A 23,957-nucleotide genomic window follows, 5' to 3' on the forward strand; every position below is an offset into this window, starting at 1 on the left:
CGAACTCATCCAAAAGATGGCGACCTAGTACATCTACGGCCAAAGAAAAGCCCAGGTGTGGAAATAAGGCATAAAGAAGAAATAAAAGCTTGCTCACACATTAAACAGGAGTGAATTGTGGTAATAATACTGTTCCTCTTGTACAAAATTGCGTATCAGACAAAACAAAACAGTCCCAATATGCACCCTTTAAAGGCCTACTGAAATGCGATTTTCTTATTTAAACGGGGATAGCAGGTCCATTCTATGTGTCATACTTGATCATTTCGTGATATTGCCATATTTTTGCTGAAAGGATTTAGTAGAGAACATCGACGATAAAATTCGCAACTTTTGGTCGCTGATAAAAAAGCCTTGCCTGTACCGGAAGTAGCAGACGAGTAGCGTGACGTCACAGGTTGTGGAGCTCCTCACATCCGCACATTGTTTACAATCATGGCCACCAGCAGCGAGAGCGATTCGGACCGAGAAAGCGACGATTTCCCCATTAATTTGAGCGAGGATGAAAGATTCGTGGATGAGGAAAGTGAGAGTGAAGGACTAGAGGGCAGTGGGAGCGATTCAGATAGGGAAGATGCTGTGAGAGGCGGGTGGGACCTGATATTCAGCTGGGAATGACTAAAACAGTAAATAAACATTAGACATATATATACTCTATTAGCCACAACACAACCAGGCTTATATTTATTATGCCACAAATGAATCCCGCATAACAAACACCTCCCCCCTCCCGTCCATTTAACCCGCCAATACAACTCAAACACCTGCACAACACACTCAATCCCACAGCCCAAAGTACCGTTCACCTCCCCAAAGTTCATACAGCACATATATTTCCCCAAAGTTACGTACGTGACATGCACATAGCGGCACGCACGTACGGGCAAGCGATCAAATGTTTGGAGGCGTACTCACGGTACCGTGTCTGCGTATCCAACTCAAAGTCCTCCTGGTAAGAGTCTCTGTTGTCCCAGTTCTCCACAGGCCAATGGTAAAGCTTGACTGTCATCTTTCGGGAATGTAAACAATGAAACACCGGCCGTGTTGTGTTGCTGCAGTCGGCCGCAATACACCGCTTCCCACCTACAGCTTTCTTCTTTGCTGTCTCCATTGTTCTTTGAACAAATTGCTAAAGATTCACCAACACAGATGTTCAGAATACTGTGGAATTTTGCGATGAAAACAGACGACTTAATAGCTGGCCACCATGCTGTCCCAAAATGTCCTCTACAATCCGTGACGTCACGCGCTGACGTCATCATACTGAGACGTTTTCAGCAGAATATTTCGCGCAAAATTTAAAATTGCACTTTAGTAAACTACCCCGGCCGTATTGGCATGTGTTGCAATGTTAAGATTTCATCATTGATATATAAACTATCAGACTGTGTGGTCGGTAGTAGTGGCTTTCAGTAGGCCTTTAAGAGCTGTAGTGGTGTAGCCCAGGAATTCCACCAAAACGGTCACATTATACATGAAAGTACACAATTGTAAAAGAACTATACAAAGTGCTTTGGTTTTTATTAGCAAAGACACCTAAAAAAATGTTTTTAAAAAACATATTTCCTTATTTAAAAGGACAAAACTCATCAAATGATATGAAAGCATGTGTTAATCACAAATATTACTGTTAAGGCTTAGCTCAGGCTGATTACAAAAATTTTTTTTTACATACAATTAGTGCTCAAATAAATACAATCTAACTTGATTAATAATAAAGAATAATTATATTTAAGTTTCCTAACTAAACTGTCAGTAAAATTTAAGTGCAAAAGAAAATACAGTGTCACCACTTTAGTCATAATTTTTGCGCTCAAGAAACTTCTCAATAGCCATGTGAACATGGACACATTTAATCGGATTAAAAAGCCGAACAGGAATAAAAATGGGGACGGCGTGGCGCAGTGGAAGAGTGGCCGTGCACAACCCGAGGGTCCCTGGTTCAATCCCCACCTAGTACCAACCTCGTCATGTCCGTTGTGTCCTGAGCAAGACACTTCACCCTTGCTCCTGATGGGTGCTGGTTAGCGCCTTGCATGGCAGCTCCCTCCATCAGTGTGTGAATGTGTGTGTGAATGGGTAAATGTGGAAGTAGTGTCAAAGCGCTTTGAGTACCTTGAAGGTAGAAAAGCGCTATATAAGTACAACCCATTTATCATTTATAAAAATGCCTCATGTAAACACGCCATTCGGAATATTCTGACCTGATCGCAAAATATCATTCAGGTTAGAATGATCCTTTCTGCGCGTGTCTTTGATGTCAGATATACTTTGGTGGTGGAGGGGGACTACATTTAATAGTCTTGGAATGATTGGAATAAATCTTGCTGCTGTTTCCCACATTCAACATGTACAGAAGTTGTGTTATATATTGTTGACTTTGTTGCTTTAAAACGAGACTAGCAAAAACAAAAGTGTGGTATAGAGTGTTATTTGTCGACATACCTATAGAAGAAGGTATCCAGTTCTCTTAACGACATTACAGCTCCTCAAAGTGCTAACTGCTAGCCTCAAACACGTACACACAATGTTGAAACACGAAGATGCAACACGTACATAATCACGACATAAAAAGCACAGAACAGCTCTATTTCAAAAAGAGAGGTAAAACAAAAGTAGTGAACATAAGGAAAAAAATGATAAATAAATACAGGGATAATGTAGGACAAGCAGAAATGCACAAAGCCATGTTTGATAACAGTGGCAGTCTACTGTTTTTTCAGCACCTGCAGTGAGCCAACTCGTTCAAAAGATGGCGCCCTAGTACATCTACATGACACTCCATACCATACTTTTGTTTTTGCTAGTCTCGTTTTAAAGCAACAAAGTCAACAGTATATAACACTACTTCTGTACATGTTGAATGTGGAAGACGGCAGCAAGACAATCGAGAGTATTAAATGTAGTCCACCTCCACCACCAAAGTATATCTGACATCAAAGACATGCGCAGTAACGATCATTCTAACCCGAATTTCGGAATATTGATTGAGAAGTTTATTGACATCTTTTAGAAGGGAATCCATGTAATGCTTTAAAAAGGCAAATGGATGGCACAAAAAGCCAACAGGCTTGTTTCCATTGTGGACCATTAAATATTCATCACATTTGATACATTCAATAATAAAAGATATACAACCTGTAACATGTATATAAAAAATTATGTTAGAATTTTGTATACATTTTGTACATATACACAGTATACATGTCAGGTGATTTGAAAAACAATATATACAAAAAAATGGGGAGGGGGGGCGGGTATATACACTATGTACATGACACTGTACATTACTATGCACATGTTGGCTCCAAGAGTGTGCAAAACAGAATGAGAAAATATATATACACTATAACTACATATAAATAAATGTACACTATAACCACATATAAATATATGTACACTATAACCACATATAAATATATATACACTCTAACCACATATAAATATATATACACTATAACTACATATAAATATATGTACTCTATAACCACATATAAATATATGTACACTATAACCACATATAAATATATATATACACTATAACCACATATAAATATATATACACTATAACCACATATAAATATATATACACTATAACCACATATAAATATATATATACACTATAACCACATATACATATATATACACTATAACCACATATAAATATATGTACACTATAACCACATATAAATATATATACACTATAACCACATATAAATATATGTACACTATAACCACATATAAATATATGTACACTATAACCACATATAAATATATATATACACTATAACCACATATAAATATATATACACTATAACCACATATAAATATATATATACACTATAACCACATATAAATATATGTACACTATAACCACATATAAATATATATACACTATAACCACATATAAATATATATACACTATAACCACATATAAACCTGTTTGATGCTTCGAAGAGTTGCTGGGGATCAATTTTGGCTGAGATGTGTTTTCATGCGCTACAATCCGAATGACTCTCGACTTAAACCACCCGTCTCGATCGGAATGAAGTTCTGGGATCAGGTCAGAATATTCTGAATGGGCGTGTTTACATGAAGCACTTTAATCCGATTAAACTTGTCCATGTGCACATAGCTAATGACAACTTTCTGAAGTGCAAAAATGATGACTAAAGTGGTGAAACTATTTTAATTTGCACCTTAATATAATTATTATTTATTATTAATTTAGTTAGATTGTATTTATTTTAGCACTAATTGCATGTATTTTTTTTAATTTTTCCTCAGTATATGAGTTCCTTATTTTGCAGTATATTTAATTTGTATTTATTTTTGTAATCAGCCTGACCTAAGCCTTAATAGTAATACTTGTGCTTTCGTGAAGTGAATTATATTTATATAGCGCTTTTCTCTAGTGACTCAAAGTGCTTTACATCATACTTGCCAACCCTCCCGGATTTCCCGGGAGACTCCCGGAATTCAGCGCCTCTCCCGAAAACCTCCCGGGACAAATTCTCTTCCGAAAATCTCCCGAAATTCAGGCGGACTCAGGTCCATGAGGACCTGAGTCCGCTAACCCACAACATAAACAGCATACCTGCCCAATAACGTTATAACTGTGGAATGATTGAGGGCGAGTTCTTGGTTTCTTATGTGGGTTTATTGTTAGGCAGTTTCATTAACGTCCTCCCAGCGTGGCAACAACACACAACAACAGCAGTCACGTTTTTGTATACCATAAAGCAGTTCGTCTGCCGTAAACAGCAATGTTGTGACACTCTTAAACAGGACAATACTGCCATCTAGTGCATTTGATGAAAGCACTTTTGTGCGTGCCACACAGCAATGCATCATCAGAGAGGGTGTTCAGCATGGTTCGAAAAATAGTGACAGAGAATAGAACAAGGATGGACAATTCAACCCTTAACTCAACAATGAGTAGATGAGTGTTATGTGTGTGTATATGTGTAAATAAATGAACACTGATATTCAAGTATTTCTCTTATTTATGTATATATATATATATATATATATATATATATATATATATATATATATATATATATATATATATATATATATATATATATATATATAATTAAATAAATAAATACATATACAGCTAGAATTCACTGAAAGTCAAGTATTTCTTATACATATATATATGAAATACTTGACTGTATATGTGTAAATAAATGAACACTGAAATTCAAGTATTTATTTTATATATATATATAATAAAATAAATATATATATATATAATAAAATATATATATATATATATACACGTATACATATATATATAGCTAGAATTCACTGAACGTCAAGTATTTCTTATATATATATATATATATATATATATATATATATATATATATATATATATATATATATATATATATGAAATACTTGACTTGGTGAATTCTAGCTGTAAATATACTCCTCCCCTTTTAGCCACGCCCCCAACCACGCCCCGTCCCACACCGACCACGCCCACCCCCCGAAATCGGAGGTCTCAAGGTTGGCAAGTATGCTTTACATAGTGAAACCCAATATCTAAGTTACATTTAAACCAGTGTGGGTGGCACTGGGAGCAGGTGGGTAAAGTGTCTTGCCCAAAGACACAACGGCAGTGACTCGGATGACGGAAGCGGGAATCGAACCTGGAACTCTCAAGTTGCTGGCACGGCCACTCTACCAACTGAGCTATGCCGCCCCTTATCATATCATTTGACAAGTTTTATCCTTTTAACTAAGTAAGTCAGATATAATTATTGAATATCGTTAAATCTTGAGTAGAATTACAGTGTCAATATTTGAGTGGGCCCCGGCCTCTCCCCCCCCGTGACCCCGAAAGGGACAAGCGGTAGAAAATGGATGGATGGTTTAAACACAGGAAGTATAAACATTGACGTTTTTGCTGCAGGAACGCGACCTTCTCAAGTCTTTCAAGATTCCCACCGACACTTTCATCACTTTCATGATGACTCTGGAGGATCACTACCACGCAGACGTGGCGTACCACAACAACATCCACGCCGCCGACGTGGCCCAGTCCACGCACGTGCTGCTGTCCACGCCCGCGCTGGAGGTAAAAATGCACCGCTGGTTGATGATGATGATGATATTTCCTTCATATTCGTCCTTGTGTCTTAAAGGCCGTGTTCACCGATCTGGAGATCCTCGCCGCTCTCTTTGCGAGCGCCATCCACGATGTGGACCACCCCGGAGTCTCCAATCAGTTCCTGATCAACACCAGTGAGTTGGCCTGACTTGCCGTTGTGGTTGTTGAGCAACGTTGAGTCACTTCGACGCTCATCCGACGTTTTCGCCACCCAAGATTCCGAGCTGGCGTTGATGTACAACGACTCGTCCGTGTTGGAGAATCACCACCTGGCGGTCGGCTTCAAGCTTCTGCAGGAGGACAACTGTGACATCTTCCAGAACCTCAGCAAGAAACAGGGACATTCGCTGCGCAAAATGGTCATCGACATGGTAGGTGGCCTTTTTTATAGAGATGGGAGTTATGGTTCTTTGAAGGGAGAGAGCGGGCTTGGTATTATAGTCATACTTGCCAACCCTCCCGAATTTTCCGGGAGACTCCCGAAATTCTGTCACCGATTCCGTTCATAACTTTTATGGACAGAATTTCTAGGCGCAGTCAAGGCGTTGAGGGGATCTGGTTTGGTGGCTGCAGGATTAGGTCTCTGCTTTTTGCAGATGATGTGGTCCTGATGGCTTCATCTGGCCAGGATCTTCAGCTCTCACTGGATCGGTTCGCAGCCGAGTGTGAAGCGACTGGGATGAGAATCAGCACCTCCAAGTCCGAGTCCATGGTTCTCGCCCGGAAAAGGGTGGAGTGCCATCTCCGGGTTGGGGAGGAGATCTTGCCCCAAGTGGAGGAGTTCAAGTACCTCGGAGTCTTGTTCACGAGTGAGGGAAGAGTGGATCGTGAGATCGACAGGCGGATCGGTGCGGCGTCTTCAGTAATGCGGACGCTGTATCGATCCGTTGTGGTGAAGAAGGAGCTGAGCCGGAAGGCAAAGCTCTCAATTTACCGGTCGATCTACGTTCCCATCCTCACCTATGGTCATGAGCTTTGGGTTATGACCGAAAGGACAAGATCACGGGTACAAGCAGCCGAAATGAGTTTCCTCCGCCGGGTGGCGGGGCTCTCCCTTAGAGATAGGGTGAGAAGCTCTGCCATCCGGGGGGAGCTCAAAGTAAAGCCGCTGCTCCTCCACATGGAGAGGAGCCAGATGAGGTGGTTCGGGCATCTGGTCAGGATGCCACCCGAACGCCTCCCTAGGGAGGTGTTTAGGGCACGTCCGACCGGTAGGAGGCCGCGGGGAAGACCCAGGACACGTTGGGAAGACTATGTCTCCCGGCTGGCCTGGGAACGCCTCGGGGTCCCACAGGAAGAGCTGGACGAAGTGGCTGGGGAGAGGGAAGTCTGGGCTTAGGCTGCTGCCCCCGCGACCCGACCTCGGATAAGCGGAAGAAGATGGATGGATGGATGGATGGACTCCCGAAATTCAGCGCCTCTCCCGAAAACCTCCCGGGACAAATATTCTCCCGAAAATCTCCCGATTTTCAGCCGGAGCTGGAGGCCACGCCCCCTCCAGCTCCATGCGGACCTGAGTGAGGACAGACTTTTTTCATGACGGGAGGACCACAGGGTGACAAGAACTAAATCATCCAGACAAGAGATAAATTGTATTATTATGTTTATCTTACCTGAAAATAAATATATTTATTAATTTTAAAAAAATAAAAAATAAAAAATTTTTTTTACTATATTTTGCTAAAAACATCTAAATTAATTGTATTTTTATTTGTATTTTTTCTCATTTTGAAGCTCTCAGAAGCCAAGTTATGTTATATTCCTTAATATTTATTTATGCAAGTTTGAAGTATCAATTATCTAAACACAGTTTTTGTCATGTCTGTGTGATCAGGTTTTATTTTTGGACTTTTTGTGCACTTTTGTTTTGTTTTGTCACCATAGTTACCCATTAGTTTCACCTGTCATGTCACGCACCTGTTTTGAGTCACGCACCTGTTGTTAATCATGTCCATAAGTATTTAAGTTCATTCATTTTCTGTTGTTCGTCCTGACGACCTCACACCACATTTATGCTCTGTCCATGCCTGATACTTCTTTTCATGTCCATCGTTCACGCTGCTCCTTTTTTGTCCATGCCAAGTAAGTTTTCTTTATTCAAGCCATAGTTTGCAAGTTTTGTTTAATTGTTCATAGTTTCTGCCTATGTGCAAGTTTTTGTTTTTTTTGTTTCTCCGCCACTGTGCGCGCTTTTCGTTTATTCCTTTTTTTTGATAAATATAAATAAATCATGTACCTTCATTCCCGTCTCGCCCGAGCCAACTTTCCGTTGCATCCCGGAAAAGCAAACTCCCAAGATCAAGTCCTGACAGTTTTATTTGCATATTTTCAGGATATATATATATATATATATATATATATATATATATATATATGTATATATATATATGTATATGTATGAAATACTTGACTTGGTGAATTCTAGCTGTCAATATACTCCTCCCCTCTTAACCACGCCCTGCCCCACCCCCGACCACGCCCCCCCACCCCCCACCTCCCAAAATCGGAGGTCTCAAGGTTGGCAAGTATGATTATAGTTGTAATTTAGTGATGTCCGATTATGGCTTTTTTGCCGATATTCCGATATTGTCCAACTCTTAAAGGCCTACTGAAAGCCACTACTACCGACCACGCAGTCTGATAGTTTATATATCAATGATGAAATCTTAACATTGCAACACATGCCAATACGGCCGGGTTAGCTTACTAAAGTGCAATTTTTAAATTTCCTGCGAAACTTCCGGTTGAAAACGTCTAGGTATGATGACGTATGCGCTAGGGATGTCCCGATCCAGGTTTTTGCACTTCCGATCCGATACCGATATTGTTTTTGCATTTCCGATCCGATACCGATACTGACCGATACCGATACTGACCGATACTGGCCTATCCGAGCATGTATTAAAGTTTAAAGTTATTTAGCCTACTTAGTTGTCAGAATCATGTTGAAAAGGGTTTTAGTACTCTTGATAACAACTAGCCAGCTGAATTAGGGGAGTTTGAATAATACACAATGGTTGGTAACAAGAAACTGACCTGTTTATTCAAGGATAAACACAAAATAGACAAAATTATACATGACAAACAGAAATGGCATCATTGAACTAGGGCTGGGCGATATGGCCTTTTTTTAATATTGCGATATTTTAAGGCCATATTGCGATACACAATATATATCTCGATATTTTGCCTTAGCCTTGAATGAACACTTGATGCATATAATCACAGCAGTATGATGATTCTATGTGTTTTGATTGATTGATTGAGACTTTTATTAGTAGGTTGCACAGTGAAGTACATATTCCATACAATTGACCACTAAATGGTAACACCCCAATAAGTTTTTCAACTTGTTTAAGTCGGGGTCCACTTAAATTGATTCATGATACAGATATATACTATCAGATATATGCTATCATCATAATACAGTCATCACACAAGATAATCACATTGAATTATTTACATTATTTATAATCCAGGGTGTGGAGGGGGGCGCCGGATGTAAGTGTCAAAAAGACAGCCAAAAGAGTTTGATATGAGAATAAATCTAAAGTTAAAATATAGGGTAGAAATGCACCCATTTGCAGGAAATGTAGTCTTGATTTTCAACATTTTCTTTCAAGGCTTGCATGTCTACATTAAAACATTCTTCTTCATACTGCATTAATATATTCTACTTTTAAACTTTCATGCAGAGAAGGAAATCACAACTAAAAAAATCACTAATTTTTTCATACGGTGTTGATGTGGACATTTTTGCCTCTGCATTTTGATGGTGTGGACGTGTGGCACCGAATGGAGATAAGCGTCTCGACAGACGTCACAATATTTGAACAATGATGACGAAAACTGTTTTCTCTGTCGTGTCGGTGTGTTGAAAATTGTTGTGCGCTTATTTTTTTATTTGATTTTGTGCGTGGCATAGATTTGCTATGCGCAGAGGACGCTTAAACAGTGCGCAATTGCACAGGTGAGCACCTTAGAGGGAGCGTTGCTCGCACGGCTGCGCTAGCATCACAGCTAACGTTAGCCATGCTGCTACCTCTCTGCTCGGGGAGGACGTATACGTATGTGACGTATGACGTGACAGTATGTGACGTGTGTAAGAAGGTGCGCTTGCTGTCTGTGAGAGGGAGACACAGGAAAGAGTGAGAAGAGCCTGTCGTGCAATGCCAGCAGCTAAAAGCAACTGCGTGAGAATCCACAGACCTGTGGATGTGTTGAAGGTGTGCTGGAAAATGCGGAACGGAAATTACGGAGCAGCAGAAAAGTGGAATGTATTATTTAAATTGGTGCGTTGGAAGACACGGACCGGAGTTTTTTTTTAAACTGGATCTGGATCGGCATTTTCCCATGCCTTGCCGATACGCATTTTTTGGCAAATATCGGCAGCCGATCCGATCCAAATATCGGATCGGGACATCTCTAGTTTGCGCGTGACGTCGATGGTTGAAACGGAAGTATTCGGTCACCATTGTATCCAATACAAAAAGCTCAGTTTTCATCGCAAAATTGCACAGTATTCTGGACATCTGTGTTGGTGAATCTTTTGCAATTTGTTTAATGAACAATGGAGACTGCAAAGAAGAAAGCTGTAGGTGCGATCGGTGTATTAGCGTCTGGCTACAGCAGGGGTCGGCAACCTTTACCAGTCAAAGAGCCATTTTGACCAGTTTCACAAATTATAGAAAACAATGGGAGCCGCAAAATTTTTGGGAAATTTTAAATGAAATAACACTGCATACAAAGTTTTTTTTTGCTTTGTGCTATGTATAAACCAGGGGTCTCAGACACACTGCCCACACCTTAATATGGAATTTGAAAGCTGGTGCGGCACGCGGGTTTTAAATGAATGGCGCTTGTCAGCGTCCTGCGTGCAGTGATGGTACAGCAAACAGCACCCACTACAACCAGCGTGCCTGATCAGCCACACGTTCCGCTTGCTCACGTAGGTGACAGCAAGGCAGACTTGGTCAACAACCACACAGGTTACACTGACGGTGGCGGTATAAAAAAAACTTTAACACTCTTACTAATAATGTGCCACACTTTGAACCAAAACCAAACAAGAATGACAAACACATTTCGGGAGAACATCTGCACCGTAACACAACATAAACACAACAGGACAAATACCCAGAATCCCATGCAGCCCTAACTCTTCCGGGATACATTGTACCAAACCCCGCCCACCTCAACCGACGCACAGAGAGGGGGTGGGGGGGGTTGATGTGTGAGGGAGCAGGGTTGGGGTGGGGGCAGGGTTTGGTGGTAGCAGGGGTGTATAATGTAGCCCAGAAGAGTCAGGGCTGCATGGGATTCTGGGTGTTTGTTTTGTTGTGTTTATGTTGTGTTAAGGTGCAGATGTTCTCCCGAAATGTGTTTGTCATTCTTGTTTGGGTTTGGTTCAAAGTGTGGCGCATTATTCGTAAGAGTATTAAAGTTGTTTTACATGGTCACCGTCAGTGTAACCTGGGTGGCTGTTGACCAAGTATGCCTTGCTGTCACGTACGTGTGCAAGCAGAAGATGTATATTGTATAACAAGTGTTGGGCTGGCACGCTGTTAATACAAATTGTAGAGGGCGCTAAATGTTGTACCATCATGGCACGCCCTTATTATAACTGTAAAGGTGAAAATCGGTGAATATTAATCCCGGGAGTTTTCTGCGAGAGGCACTGAAATCCGGAAGTCTCACGGGAAAATTGGGGGGTTCAGCAAGTAAGCTGCCGAGCCGCATCAGAGTGATCAAAGAGCCGCATGCGGCTCCGGAGCCGCGGGTTGCCGACCCCTGGGCTACAGCAACACAACCAGGAGGACTTTGACTTGGATAGCAGACGCGCTAGCCGCCGATTGCATCGATGATCGGGTGAAGTCCTTCGTCGCTCCGTCGATCGCTGGAACGCAGGTGAGCACCGGTGTTGATGAGCAGATGAGGGTTGGCGTAGGTGGAGAGCTAATGTTTTTATCATAGCTCTGTCGAGGTCCCGTAGCTAAGTTAGATTCAATGGAGTCGTTAGCAACAGCATTGTTAAGCTTCGCCAGGCTGGACAGCATTAACTGTGTGGTTACAGTTCCATGGTTTAATAGTATTGTTGATATTCTGTCTATCCTTCCAGTCAGGGGTTTATTTCTTTTGTTTCTATCTGCAGTTAAGCACGATGCTATCACGTTAGCTCCGTAGCTAAAGTGCTTCGCCGATGTATTGTCGTGGAGATAAAAGTCACTGTGAATGTCCATTTTCTCGACTCTCATTTTCAAGAGGATATAGTATCCGAGGTGGTTTAAAATACAAATCCGTGATCCACAATAGAAAAAGGAGAGAGTGTGGAATCCAATGAGCCCTTGTACCTAAGTTAGGGTCAGAGCCAAAAAAGATACGTCCACTCTAATCCTTCACTCTCACGTTCCTCATCCACGAATCTTTCATCCTGGCTCAAATTAATGGGGTAATCGTCGCTTTCTCGGCGCCAATCGCTCTCGCTGCTGGTGTAAACAATGGGGAAATGTGAGGAGACTTCCAACTTGTGACGTCACGCTACTTCCGGTACAGGCAAGGAAGGTTTTTTTTATATCAGCGACCAAAAGTTGCGAACTTTATCGTCGTTGTTCTATACCAGGGGTCGGCAACCCAAAATGTTGAAAGAGCCATATTGGACCAAAAATACAAAAACAAATCTGTCTGGAGCAGAGGTGGGTAGTAACGCGCTACATTTACTCCGTTACATCTACTTGAGTAACTTTTGGGATAAATTGTACTTCTAAGAGTAGTTTTAATGCAACATACTTTTACTTTTACTTAAGTATATTTATAGAGAAGAAACGCTACTTTTACTCCGCTACTTTTATCTACATTCAGCTCGCTACTCGCTACTAATTTTTATCGATCTGTTAATGCACGCTTTGTTTGTTTTGGTCTGTCAGACAGACCTTCATAGTGCCTGCCTTACTGGTGACGTTTCACTTCGTTCCACCAATCAATGCAGTCACTGGTGACGGTGGACCAATCAAACAGAGCCAGGCGGTCACATGACCTGACTTAAACAAGTTGAAAAACTTATTGGGGTGTTACCATTTAGTGGTCAATTGTACGGAATGTGTACTGTACTGTGCAAACTACTAATAAAAGTTTCAATCAATCAATCAAAAGTGTGAAGGAAAAAAGATACTTTTTTATTTCAACCGTACATCCCGTCAAAAGCCTAAAGACAGACCGCACATGAGGACGTTCCTGTCTTCACAATAAAAGTGCCGCTCCATCGCGCCTGCGCTTTCAAAACAAGAGTCTCCGAAAGCCAGCGCAAACAAGCTAGCAAGCTACGGAGTTTGACGCCAATGTATTTCTTGTAAAGTGTATAAAAACGAATATGGAAGCTGGACAAATAAGATGCCAAAAACCAAACACTTTCATGTGGTATTAGACAGAAAGGAGGAACTTTTTTTCTCCTCCATTTAAATCGTGGACGTTTTTTACTTTTACTCAAGTAAATATTTGGGTGTCTACTCCTTACTTTTACTTGAGTAATAAATCTCTAAAGTAACAGTACTCTTACTTGAGTACAATTTCTGGCTACTCTACCCACCTCTGGTCTGGAGCCGCAACAAATTAAAAGCCATATTACATACAGATAGTGTGTCATGAGATATAAATTGAATTAAGAGGACTTAAAGGAAACTAAATGAGCTCAAATATAGCTACAAACGAGGCATAATGATGCAATATGTACATATAGCTAGCCTAAATAGCATGTTAGCATCGATTAGCTTGCAGTCATGCAGTGACCAAATATGTCTGATTAGCACTCCACACAAGTCAATAACATCAACAAAACTCACCTTTGTGCATTCATGCACAATGTTAAGTTTGGTGGACAAAATGAGACAGAAAAAGAAGTGGCATAAAACACGTCCTAGAAAGTCGGAGAAAGTTATACATGTAAACAAACTACGGTGAGTTCAAGGACCGCCATAATTAGTAGGACAAAACGGCGCTCGCCAAATACTCGAATCAGTGAAGCATGTTTAATATAAACAGTGTGCTTTATAACAATTAGGGAGGTTTGTGTCATGTTTGTCCTCCTACAGAAACCATATTAAAACAAAAAATATATTTTTTCCCCCTCATCTTTTTCCATTTTTCATACATTTTTGAAAAAGCTCCAGAGAGCCACTAGGGCGGCGCTAAAGAGCCGTTAGAGCCGCGGGTTGCCGACCCCTGGACTAGGAGAGGACAATAGTGCTACACCTTACGTTTAATTGTGATGAGTCACATATTACATTGTGTGCAATGTTTGATGTACTGGAGATGTTTAATTTCTATGTGCGTAAAGTTGTGTGAATATATTAACACTAAGCCTTCTATTTTATTCATGTAAAATACACAATGAATGCTATATTTTTGTAATGTTTATTTTATGTTTGTATTTTCAGTCTTACAATCCTAAATGAAAAAGAGAGTAAAGAAATAAAACTGAGGAAGGAAAATATCAATCTAGAGCCGCGGGTTGCCGACCCCTGTTCTATACTAAATCCTTTCAGCAAAAATATGGCAATATCGCGAAATGATCAAGTATGACACATAGAATGGATCTGCTATCCCCAGTATGCCTTTAATTACTGATTCCGATATCAACCGATACCGATATATGCAGTCGTGGAATCAACACATTATTATGTCTAATTTTGTTGTGATGCCCCGCTGGATGCATTAAACAATGTAACAAGGTTTTCCAAAATAAATCAACTCAAGTTATGGAAAAAAATGCCAACATGGCTCTGCCATATTTATTATTGAAGTCACAAAGTGCATTATTCTTTTTTTAACATGCCTCAAAACAGCAGCTTGGAATTTGGGACATGCTCTCCCTGAGAGAACATGAGAAGGTTTAGGTGGGCGGCGGGGTTGAGGGGAGGAGTAGGTGGTAGCGCGGGATGTATATCGTAGCGTCCCGGAAGAGTTAGTGCTGTAGGGATTCTGGGTATTTGTTCTCTTTTTTTTTTTTTTTTTTTTTTTTTTTTTTTTGTGTCCTGTCCAGCTTCTCAGGCAAATCATATAGTTGATGTAGATGCCCATGTCGGCTGTTCAGATTTACTTTACAAAAGGGAAGTGTAGGATACTTCTCTTGTTGCCTTATTTGTATTTGACTTTATTAAATGTATTTATATTATCATTTAGTGCAGCCGGGCCGGAGCAGGAGGGGATAGAAAGAGAAAAAAAAAGAAGACAGAGGGGGAAATTGTGGGGACAAGAGGGGGATTAGACAGAGAGACAAAAACAACAACAGCAACAGAGCAACATCAGCAAATAGGACATGTACAAATATGATGGTAAAAGTAATAGCAAATAAGCAGTTAGCGAAAAATAAAAAATAATACAGAAATGACAATGAGCATTATTACACTACAAATGGATCAATACAAATACCAATAGAAATAGCGCTATTGATAAAGAACAATACCAATACTTTACCTTTATTATCAACAATACAGTTGTTCAAATGCAACAATACATATGCATTTGAACAACTGGGTATTTGTTCTGTTGTGTTTATGTTGTGTTACGGTGCGGATGTTCTCCCGAAATGGGTTTGTCATTCTTGTTTGGTGTGGGTTCACAGTGTGGCGCATATTTGTAACAGTGTTAAAGTTGTTTACACGGCATACTTGCCAACCCTCCCGGATTTTCCGGGAGACTCCCGAAATTCAGCGCCTCTCCCGAAAACCTCCCAGGACAAATTTTCTCCCGAAAATCTCCCGAAATTCAGGCCGAGCTGGAGGCCACGCCCCCTCCAGCTCCATGCGGACCTGAGTGACGTGTTGACAGCCTGTTCTCACGTCCGCTTTCCCACAATTTAAACAGCTAATGATCGAGGGCGAGTTCTTGGTTTCTTATGTGGGTTTATTGTTTGGCAGTTTCATGAACGTCCTCCCAGCGCGGTAACAACACACAACAACAGCAGTCAAATTTTCGTCTACCGTAAAGCAGTTCGTCTGCCGTAAACAGCAATGTTGTGACACTTTTAAACAGGACAATACTGCCATCTACTGTACATGCATATGTCACCCACCCATAATGTGTCACATTTTTGTGTTGATTTATTTATTTTATTTTGTGGTTTGAATTCGTTTTTGGAGCTGTCATTACACATTTATCAGTATTCACATTGGTCAGTAGGGGGCAGTAGAGCGTTTCTTCCCAATTGAATGCTATCACCTGCAGACCGGAAGTGTCTTGTCATTCTGATGAGCGCGACCAGTCTGTGAACAATTGAAACGTCCTTTGTGCTTTTTCCTCCTGTATAACAGGTTAGTTTTGGTGAATCAACTCACTGAATAATATCCATGTGATCTTTATAAGTTTAAGTACACATTCTGATGGTGGAGCCTAACTCTAAAGTGTTTGTGAGTTGTAGTTTGTATTTGTGAATGAATCCAGTGCACAGCTGCCGTAATCAATACAAAAAGGCGACGTGAGTGCGCAATGTTTGCATAGGAACTTCTGATCCTAATTCAGACTCCCAAATTAGAGCTCCCGTTTTCTTATTGATTTTATAATGTATATTTGTATAATGTGTGTGTTCTGAAATAGTGACAGAGAATAGAACAAGGATGGACAATTCAACCCTTAACTCAACAATGAGTAGATGAGTGTTATGTGTGTGTATATGTGTAAATAAATGAATATATATATATATATATATATATATATATATATATATATATATATATATATATATATATATATATATATATATATATATATATATAGCTAGAATTCACTGAACGTCAAGTATTTCTTATATATATATATATATATATATATATATATATATATATATGAAATACTTGACTTGGTGGATTCTAGCTGTAAATATACTCCTCCCCTTTTAGCCACGCCCCCGTCCCACCCTGACCACGCCCACCCCCACCCCCCTCCCCCCACCTCCCGAAATCGGAGGTCTCAAGGTTGGCAAGTATGGTCACACCTCTACTGGCCAGCATCCTCGACTAACCAGTCGGTGCGTCTGTCGGTATAACAGGTGCTCGCCACGGATATGTCCAAGCACATGAACCTGCTGGCGGACCTGAAAACCATGGTGGAGACCAAGAAGGTCACCAGTTTAGGAGTTCTGCTCCTGGACAATTACTCGGACCGCATACAGGTAAGAACCGTTCATCCTTCACTTCGGGATTCGGGATTTTCAGGGTTTTTGACTGTGCGCGGTTTCAGGTCCTCCAGAACATGGTGCACTGCGCCGACCTCAGCAACCCCACCAAGCCACTGGAGTTGTACCGCCAGTGGACGGACCGGATCATGGTGGAGTTTTTCACCCAAGGGGACAGGGAGCGAGACAAGGGCATGGAGATCAGCCCCATGTGCGACAAACACAACGCCTCCATTGAGAAGAGTCAGGTAAAGCCCAGACTAGGGTTCTACGGTATACCAGTACTAGTATAGTACCGCGATACTAATGAATCATATTCGGTACTATACCACCTCTAAAAAGTACTGGTCCACCCCCCCCTGGTTTTTTGCGGAAAACTCGGTTGGTAGAGTGGCTATGCCAGCAACTTGAGGGTTGCAGGTTCGATCCCCGCTTCCGCCATCCTAGGCACTTTACCCACCTGCTCCCAGTGCCACCCACACTGCTTTAAATGTAACTTAGATATTGGGTTTCACTACGTAAAGCGCTTTAAGTCACTAGAGAAAAGTGCTATATAAATATAATTCACTTCACGAGCAGAGGAGCATGTTCGGCAGCGCACACACACAGAGTACTTGCAAGCAGACACAGCGTGTAGACAGGAAAGGGAGAACGGACGCATTTTGACTTAAAAAAGTAAAGATAAAGGTGAAGTTATAACACTAAAACGCCCTCAGGAAGAGTTGCTTTAGTCAGCTACTTCTAAATCACTAATCCTCGCCTCCATGGCGACAAATAAAGTAAGTTTCTTACAAGTATCATTATCACTGCAGGACGAGGACTAGCTAAACATGCTTCACTACACACCGTGGCTCACCGGCGTCAAAATGTAAACAAACGCCGTGACGCCCGACATCCACTGTAATGATACCAAGTACAGGAGCGTATATAGTCGATACTACTATGATTACATCGATATTTTTTGGCATCGCAACATCTTCTTTCGTATTTTAAAAATGCATATTATGTTTATAAAGTCAGGAAATATGTCCCTGGGCACATGAGGACTTTGAATAGGACCAATGTATGATACTGTCACTACTTGGCATCGGATCAATACCCAAATGTGTGGTATCATCCAAAACTAATGTAAAGTATCAAAGAAGAGAAGAATAAGTGATTATTACATTTTAACAGAAGTGTAGATAGAAAAAAAAGAAAATAATCAGTAAATGAACAAGTAGATTAATAATATTTTTTTTACAGCTTGTCCTTTATAGTGTGTACAAAATAATAGGTGTATAAATGACACAATATGTTACTGCATATGTCAGCATACTAATTAGGAGTCTTTGTTTGTTTACTTACTACTAAAAGACAAGTTGTCTAGTATGTTCACTATTTTATTTAAGGACTAAATTACAATAATAAACATATGTTTCATGTACACTAAGAATTTTTGTTCAAATAAAGCCAATAATGACATTTTTTGTGGTTCCCTTTATTTTGAAAAGTATCGAAATAATTTTGGTACCGGTCCCAAAATAATGGTATCGAGACCACACTACCCTGGACACATGAGGACTTTGAATATGACCAATGTATGATACTGTCACTACTTGGTGTCAGATCGATACCTAAATGTGTGGTATCATCCAAAACTAATGTAAAGTATCAAAGAAGAGAAGAATAAGTGATTATTACATTTTAACAGAAGGGTAGATAGAACATGTTGAAAGAAAATAAGCAGATATTAACAGTAAATGAACAAGTAGATTAATAGTCAATTTTTACAGTTTGTCCTTCATAATGTGTACAAAATAATAGGTGTATAAATGACACAATATGTTACTGCAGACTAATTAGGAGTCTTTGTTTGTTTACTTACTACTAAAAGACAAGTTGTCGAGTATGTTCACTATTTTATTTAAGGACAAACTTGCAATAATAAACATATGTTTCATGTACACTAAGATTTATTTTTTTAATGACATTTTTTGTGGTTCCCTTTATTTTGAAAAGTATCGAAATAATTTTGGTACCGGTCCCAAAATATTGGTATCGGGACTAGACTAATCGGGATACATGAGGACTTTGAATATGACCAATGTATGATCCTGTCACTACTTGGTATCGGATCGATACCTAAATGTGTGGTATCATCCAAATCTAATGTAAAGTATCAAAGAAGAGAAGAATAAGTGATTATTACATTTTAACAGAAGTGTGGATAGAACATGTTGAAAGAAAATAAGCAGATATTAACAGTAAATGAACAAGTAGATTAATAATACATTTTTACAGTTTGTCCCTCATAATGTGTACAAAATAATAGGTGTATAAATGACACAATATGTTACTGCATACTAATTAGGAGTCTTTGTTTGTTTACTTACTACTAAAAGACAAGTTGTCTAGTATGTTCACTATTTTATTTAAGGACAAACTTGCAATAATAAACATATGTTTCATGTACACTAAGATTTTTTGTTAAAATAAAGCCAATAATGCCATTTTTTGTGGTTACCTTTATTTTGAAGAGTATCGAAATAATTTTGGTACCGGTCCCAAAATAATGGTATCGAGACCACATTACCCTGGACACATGAGGACTTTGAATATGACCAATGTATGATACTGTCACTACTTGGTATCAGATCGATACCTAAATGTGTGGTATCATCCAAAACGAATGTAAAGTATCAAAGAAGAGAAGAATAAGTGATTATTACATTTTAACAGAAGTGTAGATAGAACATGTTGAAAGAAAATAAGCAGATATTAACAGTAAATGAACAAGTAGATTAATAATACATTTTTACAATTTGTCCCTCATAATGTGTACAAAATAATAGGTGTATAAATGACACAATATGTTACTGCATACGTCAGCAGACTAATTAGGAGTCTTTGTTTGTTTACTTACTACTAAAAGACAAGTTGTCTAGTATGTTCACTATTTTATTTAAGGATAAACTTGCAATAATAAACATATGTTTCATGTACTCTAAGATTTATTTTTTTTAATGACATTTTTTGTGGTTCCCTTTATTTTGAAAAGTATCGAAATAATTTTGGTACCGGTCCCAAAATATTGGTATTGGGACGACACTAATCTGGATACATGAGGACTTTGAATATGACCAATGTATGATACTGTCACTACTTGGTATCAGATCGATACCTAAATGTGTGGTATCATCCAAAACTAATGTAAAGTATCAAAGAAGAGAAGAAGAAGTGATTATTACATTTTAACAGAAGTGTAGATAGAATATGTTAAAACAGAAAATAATCAGTAAATGAACAAGTAGATTAATAATTATTTTTTACAGTTTGTCCCTCATAATGTGTACAAAATAATAGGTGTATAGAGACTAATTAGGAGTCTTTGTTTGTTTACTTACTACTAAAAGACAAGTTGTCTAGTATGTTCACTATTTTATTTAAGGACAAACTTACAATAATAAACATATGTTTCATGTACACTAAGATTTTTTTGTTAAAATAAAGCTAATAATGCCATTTTTTGTTGTCCCTTTTATTTAGAAAAGTACCGAAAAGTATCAAAATGATTTTGGTGCCGGTACCAAAATCATTTTGACAACACTAGTCCACACCTGTCAATCAAAGGAGGGATCAAAGCTCTCATCCCACCTTCTCTTTCAGGTGGGTTTCATCGATTACATCGTTCATCCTCTGTGGGAGACGTGGGCCGACCTGGTCCACCCCGACGCCCAGGAGATCCTGGACACGCTGGAGGACAACAGGGAGTGGTACCAGAGCATGATCCCCCGCAGTCCCTCACCACACCCCGAAGGACCACAAGAAGGAGGTCTGACCGGCGAGGCGTCCGGCTTTTGCGTCGGCGCCGGCAACTTATCTGACAAGTTCCAGTTTGAGCTGACCTTGGAGGAAGAAGGAGAGTCCGACACGGAGAGCTTGGCCGAGGAGGAGGAGGAGGAGGAGGAGGAGGAGGGCTGCGACGGTTACGGGATGTCCAGGACTGATTCCGGCGGTGGATTCGACGCCATCCCTGCTCGCCCGCTCCCCACTGCGATCACTTGCGACGCAACAAGGACGTTTCCGGCACACTCCGATAAAGACATGTCAGCGCCAAGAGGGACCGACCCAGAAACGCTGCCCGGGGTCTCGGACGTCCAACTGGACACATAGCACACCCCTCCTCCCCTTCAGAGTTCCTTTTGACATTTCTTTTTGACTTTCTCTTTGATTTCAGTGCCTCCTCATCTATGACTCCTCCCCTTGTCCCCGCTCCACGCCACTTTCCACCTGCGTTCCCACCCGGAGCAAGTTTGGATGTGAAGGAGGCATGCTTGCACTAAAGACCGAGTCCAGTACGGGACTAGAATCCAGGTTTCTGTCAGCGTACTAATGAACTGTCTTCCCGTTTCTAGTTTTTACAAAGCATCTGAGCGATTGGTGATGTGAGGATGACTCTTTGCCAAGTCTGACATTGCTATCCAATCTTCCATCCATCCATCCATCTTCTTCCGCTTATCCGAGGTCGGGTCGCGGGGGCAGCAGCTTAAGCAGGGAAGCCCAGACTTCCCTCTCCCCAGCCACTTCGTCCAGCTCCTCCCGGGGGATCCCGAGGTGTTCCCAGGCCAGCCGGGAGAGATAGTCTTCCCAGCGTGTCCTGGGTCTTCCCCGTGGCCTCCTACCGGTCGGACGTGCCCGAAACACCTTCCTAGGGAGGCGTTCGGGTGGCATCCTGACCAGATGCCTGAACCACCTCATCTGGCTCCTCTCCATGTGGAGGAGCAGCGGCTTTACTTTGAGCTCCCCCCGAATGACAGAGCTTCTCACCCTATCTCTAAGGGAGAGCCCCGCCACTCGGCGGAGGAAAATCATTTCGGCCGCTTGTACCCGTGATCTTGTCCTTTCGGTCATGACCCAAAGCTCATGACCATAGGTGAGGATGGGAACGTAGATCGACCGGTAAATCGAGAGCTTTGCCTTCCGGCTCAGCTCCTTCTTCACCACAACGGATCGATACAGCGTCCGCATTACTGAAGACGCCGCACCGATCTGCCTGTCGATCTCACGATCCACTCTTCCCCCACTCGTGAACAAGACTCCGAGGTACTTGAACTCCTCCACTTGGGGCAAGATCTCCTCCCCAACCCGAAGATGGCATTCCACCCTTTTCCGGGAGAGAACCATGGACTCGGACTTGAAGGTGCTGATTCCCATCCCAGTCGCTTCACACTCGGCTGCGAACCGATCCAGTGAGAGCTGAAGATCTTGGCCGGAGGAAGCCATCAGGACCACATCATCTGCAAATAGCAGTGACCTAATCCTGCAGCCACCAAACCAGATCCCCTCAACGCCTTGACTGCGCCTAGAAATTCTGTCCATAAAGGTTATGAACAGAATCGGTGACAAAGGGCAGCCTTGGCGGAGTCCAACCCTCACTGGAAACGTGTCCGACTTACTGCCGGCAATGCGGACCAAGCTCTGACACTGATTATACAGGGAGCGGACTGCCACAATAAGACAGTCCGTTACCCCATACTCTCTGAGCACTCCCCACAGGACTTCCCGGGGTACACGGTCGAATGCCTTCTCCAAGTCCACAAAGCACATGTAGACTGGTTGGGCAAACTCCCATGCACCCTCAAGGACCCTGAGTATAGAGCTGGTCCACAGTTCCACGACCAGGACGAAAACCACACTGTTCCTCCTGAATCCGAGGTATCCAATCTTCTCAACTTTTATTCCGAGCCCAAAAAAGCGGGCCAGAAACGTAGCAGACCTTTTCCAGCGACTGTTCCCAGGTCTAGGAAAGTGTGAGAAGAGATAAAGTCTTTCTAGAACCCCCACCTTCGACTCTTCATATTGCCAGAAAGGAGCCAAACCAGACAGTCAGGGACTCGCATCCAAAGCCAGGTGGTCTGAGCACACGGTGCCCTCTAGTGTTGAACACTAGTACTGATGATTTGCATGGAAAATACATTCAAATATTTGTTACCATTTATTTGAATTCCCTTTGATATTTTTGGACACCCGTTTGTATCAGTTTGACTTGAGCACTTTTCTGGGGCTGATTCGGAAGGGCTTTTGATTCCAACCCCAAGCACATGGAGGCGGTTGACTGAAAGACTGATATTTAATCATGCAAACACTAAACCCGGGCCGCATCTTTGTAACCGTCAAACTAAATGTGACTTTGTTTGTGTTTTGTTTTTTTCTCCCCCCTGTCCGGTTAATCAATATTTTGCTCTTCATCACGCAAGTCGATGAGAAAACAAGTGCCAGGCAAGCATGACACAACCCGTACTGTAGTTTCCATTCTGCCACCGGCTACTTTCCACCAGGTTGATTGTGGCGCCTCGTGTGCCAATCTGACCCCGCCGTCTCTTCTCACCTCGTCAAACTGTAACTGATATTGTCTTAAAACTGGTGTGTTTTTGTGAGGGATGGACTTTTTTTTTTTTTTCTTTTTAAAGGGGAACATTATCACAATTTCAGAAGGGTTAAAACCAGTAAAAATCAGTTCCCAGTGGCTTATTTTATTTTTCGGAGTTTTTTTCAAAATTTTACCCATCACGCAATATCCCTAAAAAAAGCTTCAAAGTGCCTGATTTTAACCATCGTTATATACACGCGTCCATTTTCCTGTGACGTCACACAGTGATGCCAATACAAACAAACAGCAAGGTATAG

At 41.1% G+C, this 23,957-nt stretch overlaps 1 protein-coding gene across 5 annotated transcripts in view; it reads left to right on the forward strand.

Annotated features, from left to right (window-relative positions):
* Positions 1-21,878, forward strand: part of pde4ca (phosphodiesterase 4C, cAMP-specific a) — a 224,358-nt gene extending 202,480 nt beyond the window's left edge. For all 5 annotated transcript variants that reach the window (XM_061941867.1, XM_061941851.1, XM_061941859.1 and 2 more), the window contains 6 exons: positions 5,927-6,091; positions 6,159-6,258; positions 6,341-6,495; positions 17,163-17,285; positions 17,354-17,536; positions 20,937-21,878. In XM_061941867.1, the coding sequence (XP_061797851.1) occupies positions 5,927-6,091; positions 6,159-6,258; positions 6,341-6,495; positions 17,163-17,285; positions 17,354-17,536; positions 20,937-21,443 (1,233 nt within the window). In that variant the 3' untranslated portion in view covers positions 21,444-21,878. The remainder of the gene's footprint in view (positions 1-5,926; positions 6,092-6,158; positions 6,259-6,340; positions 6,496-17,162; positions 17,286-17,353; positions 17,537-20,936) is intronic.
* Positions 21,879-23,957: the final 2,079 nt, after the last annotated feature.

The sequence above is a fragment of the Nerophis lumbriciformis genome, linkage group LG03 (assembly GCF_033978685.3).
Source record: "Nerophis lumbriciformis linkage group LG03, RoL_Nlum_v2.1, whole genome shotgun sequence".
NCBI classification, from domain to species: Eukaryota; Metazoa; Chordata; class Actinopteri; order Syngnathiformes; family Syngnathidae; genus Nerophis; species Nerophis lumbriciformis.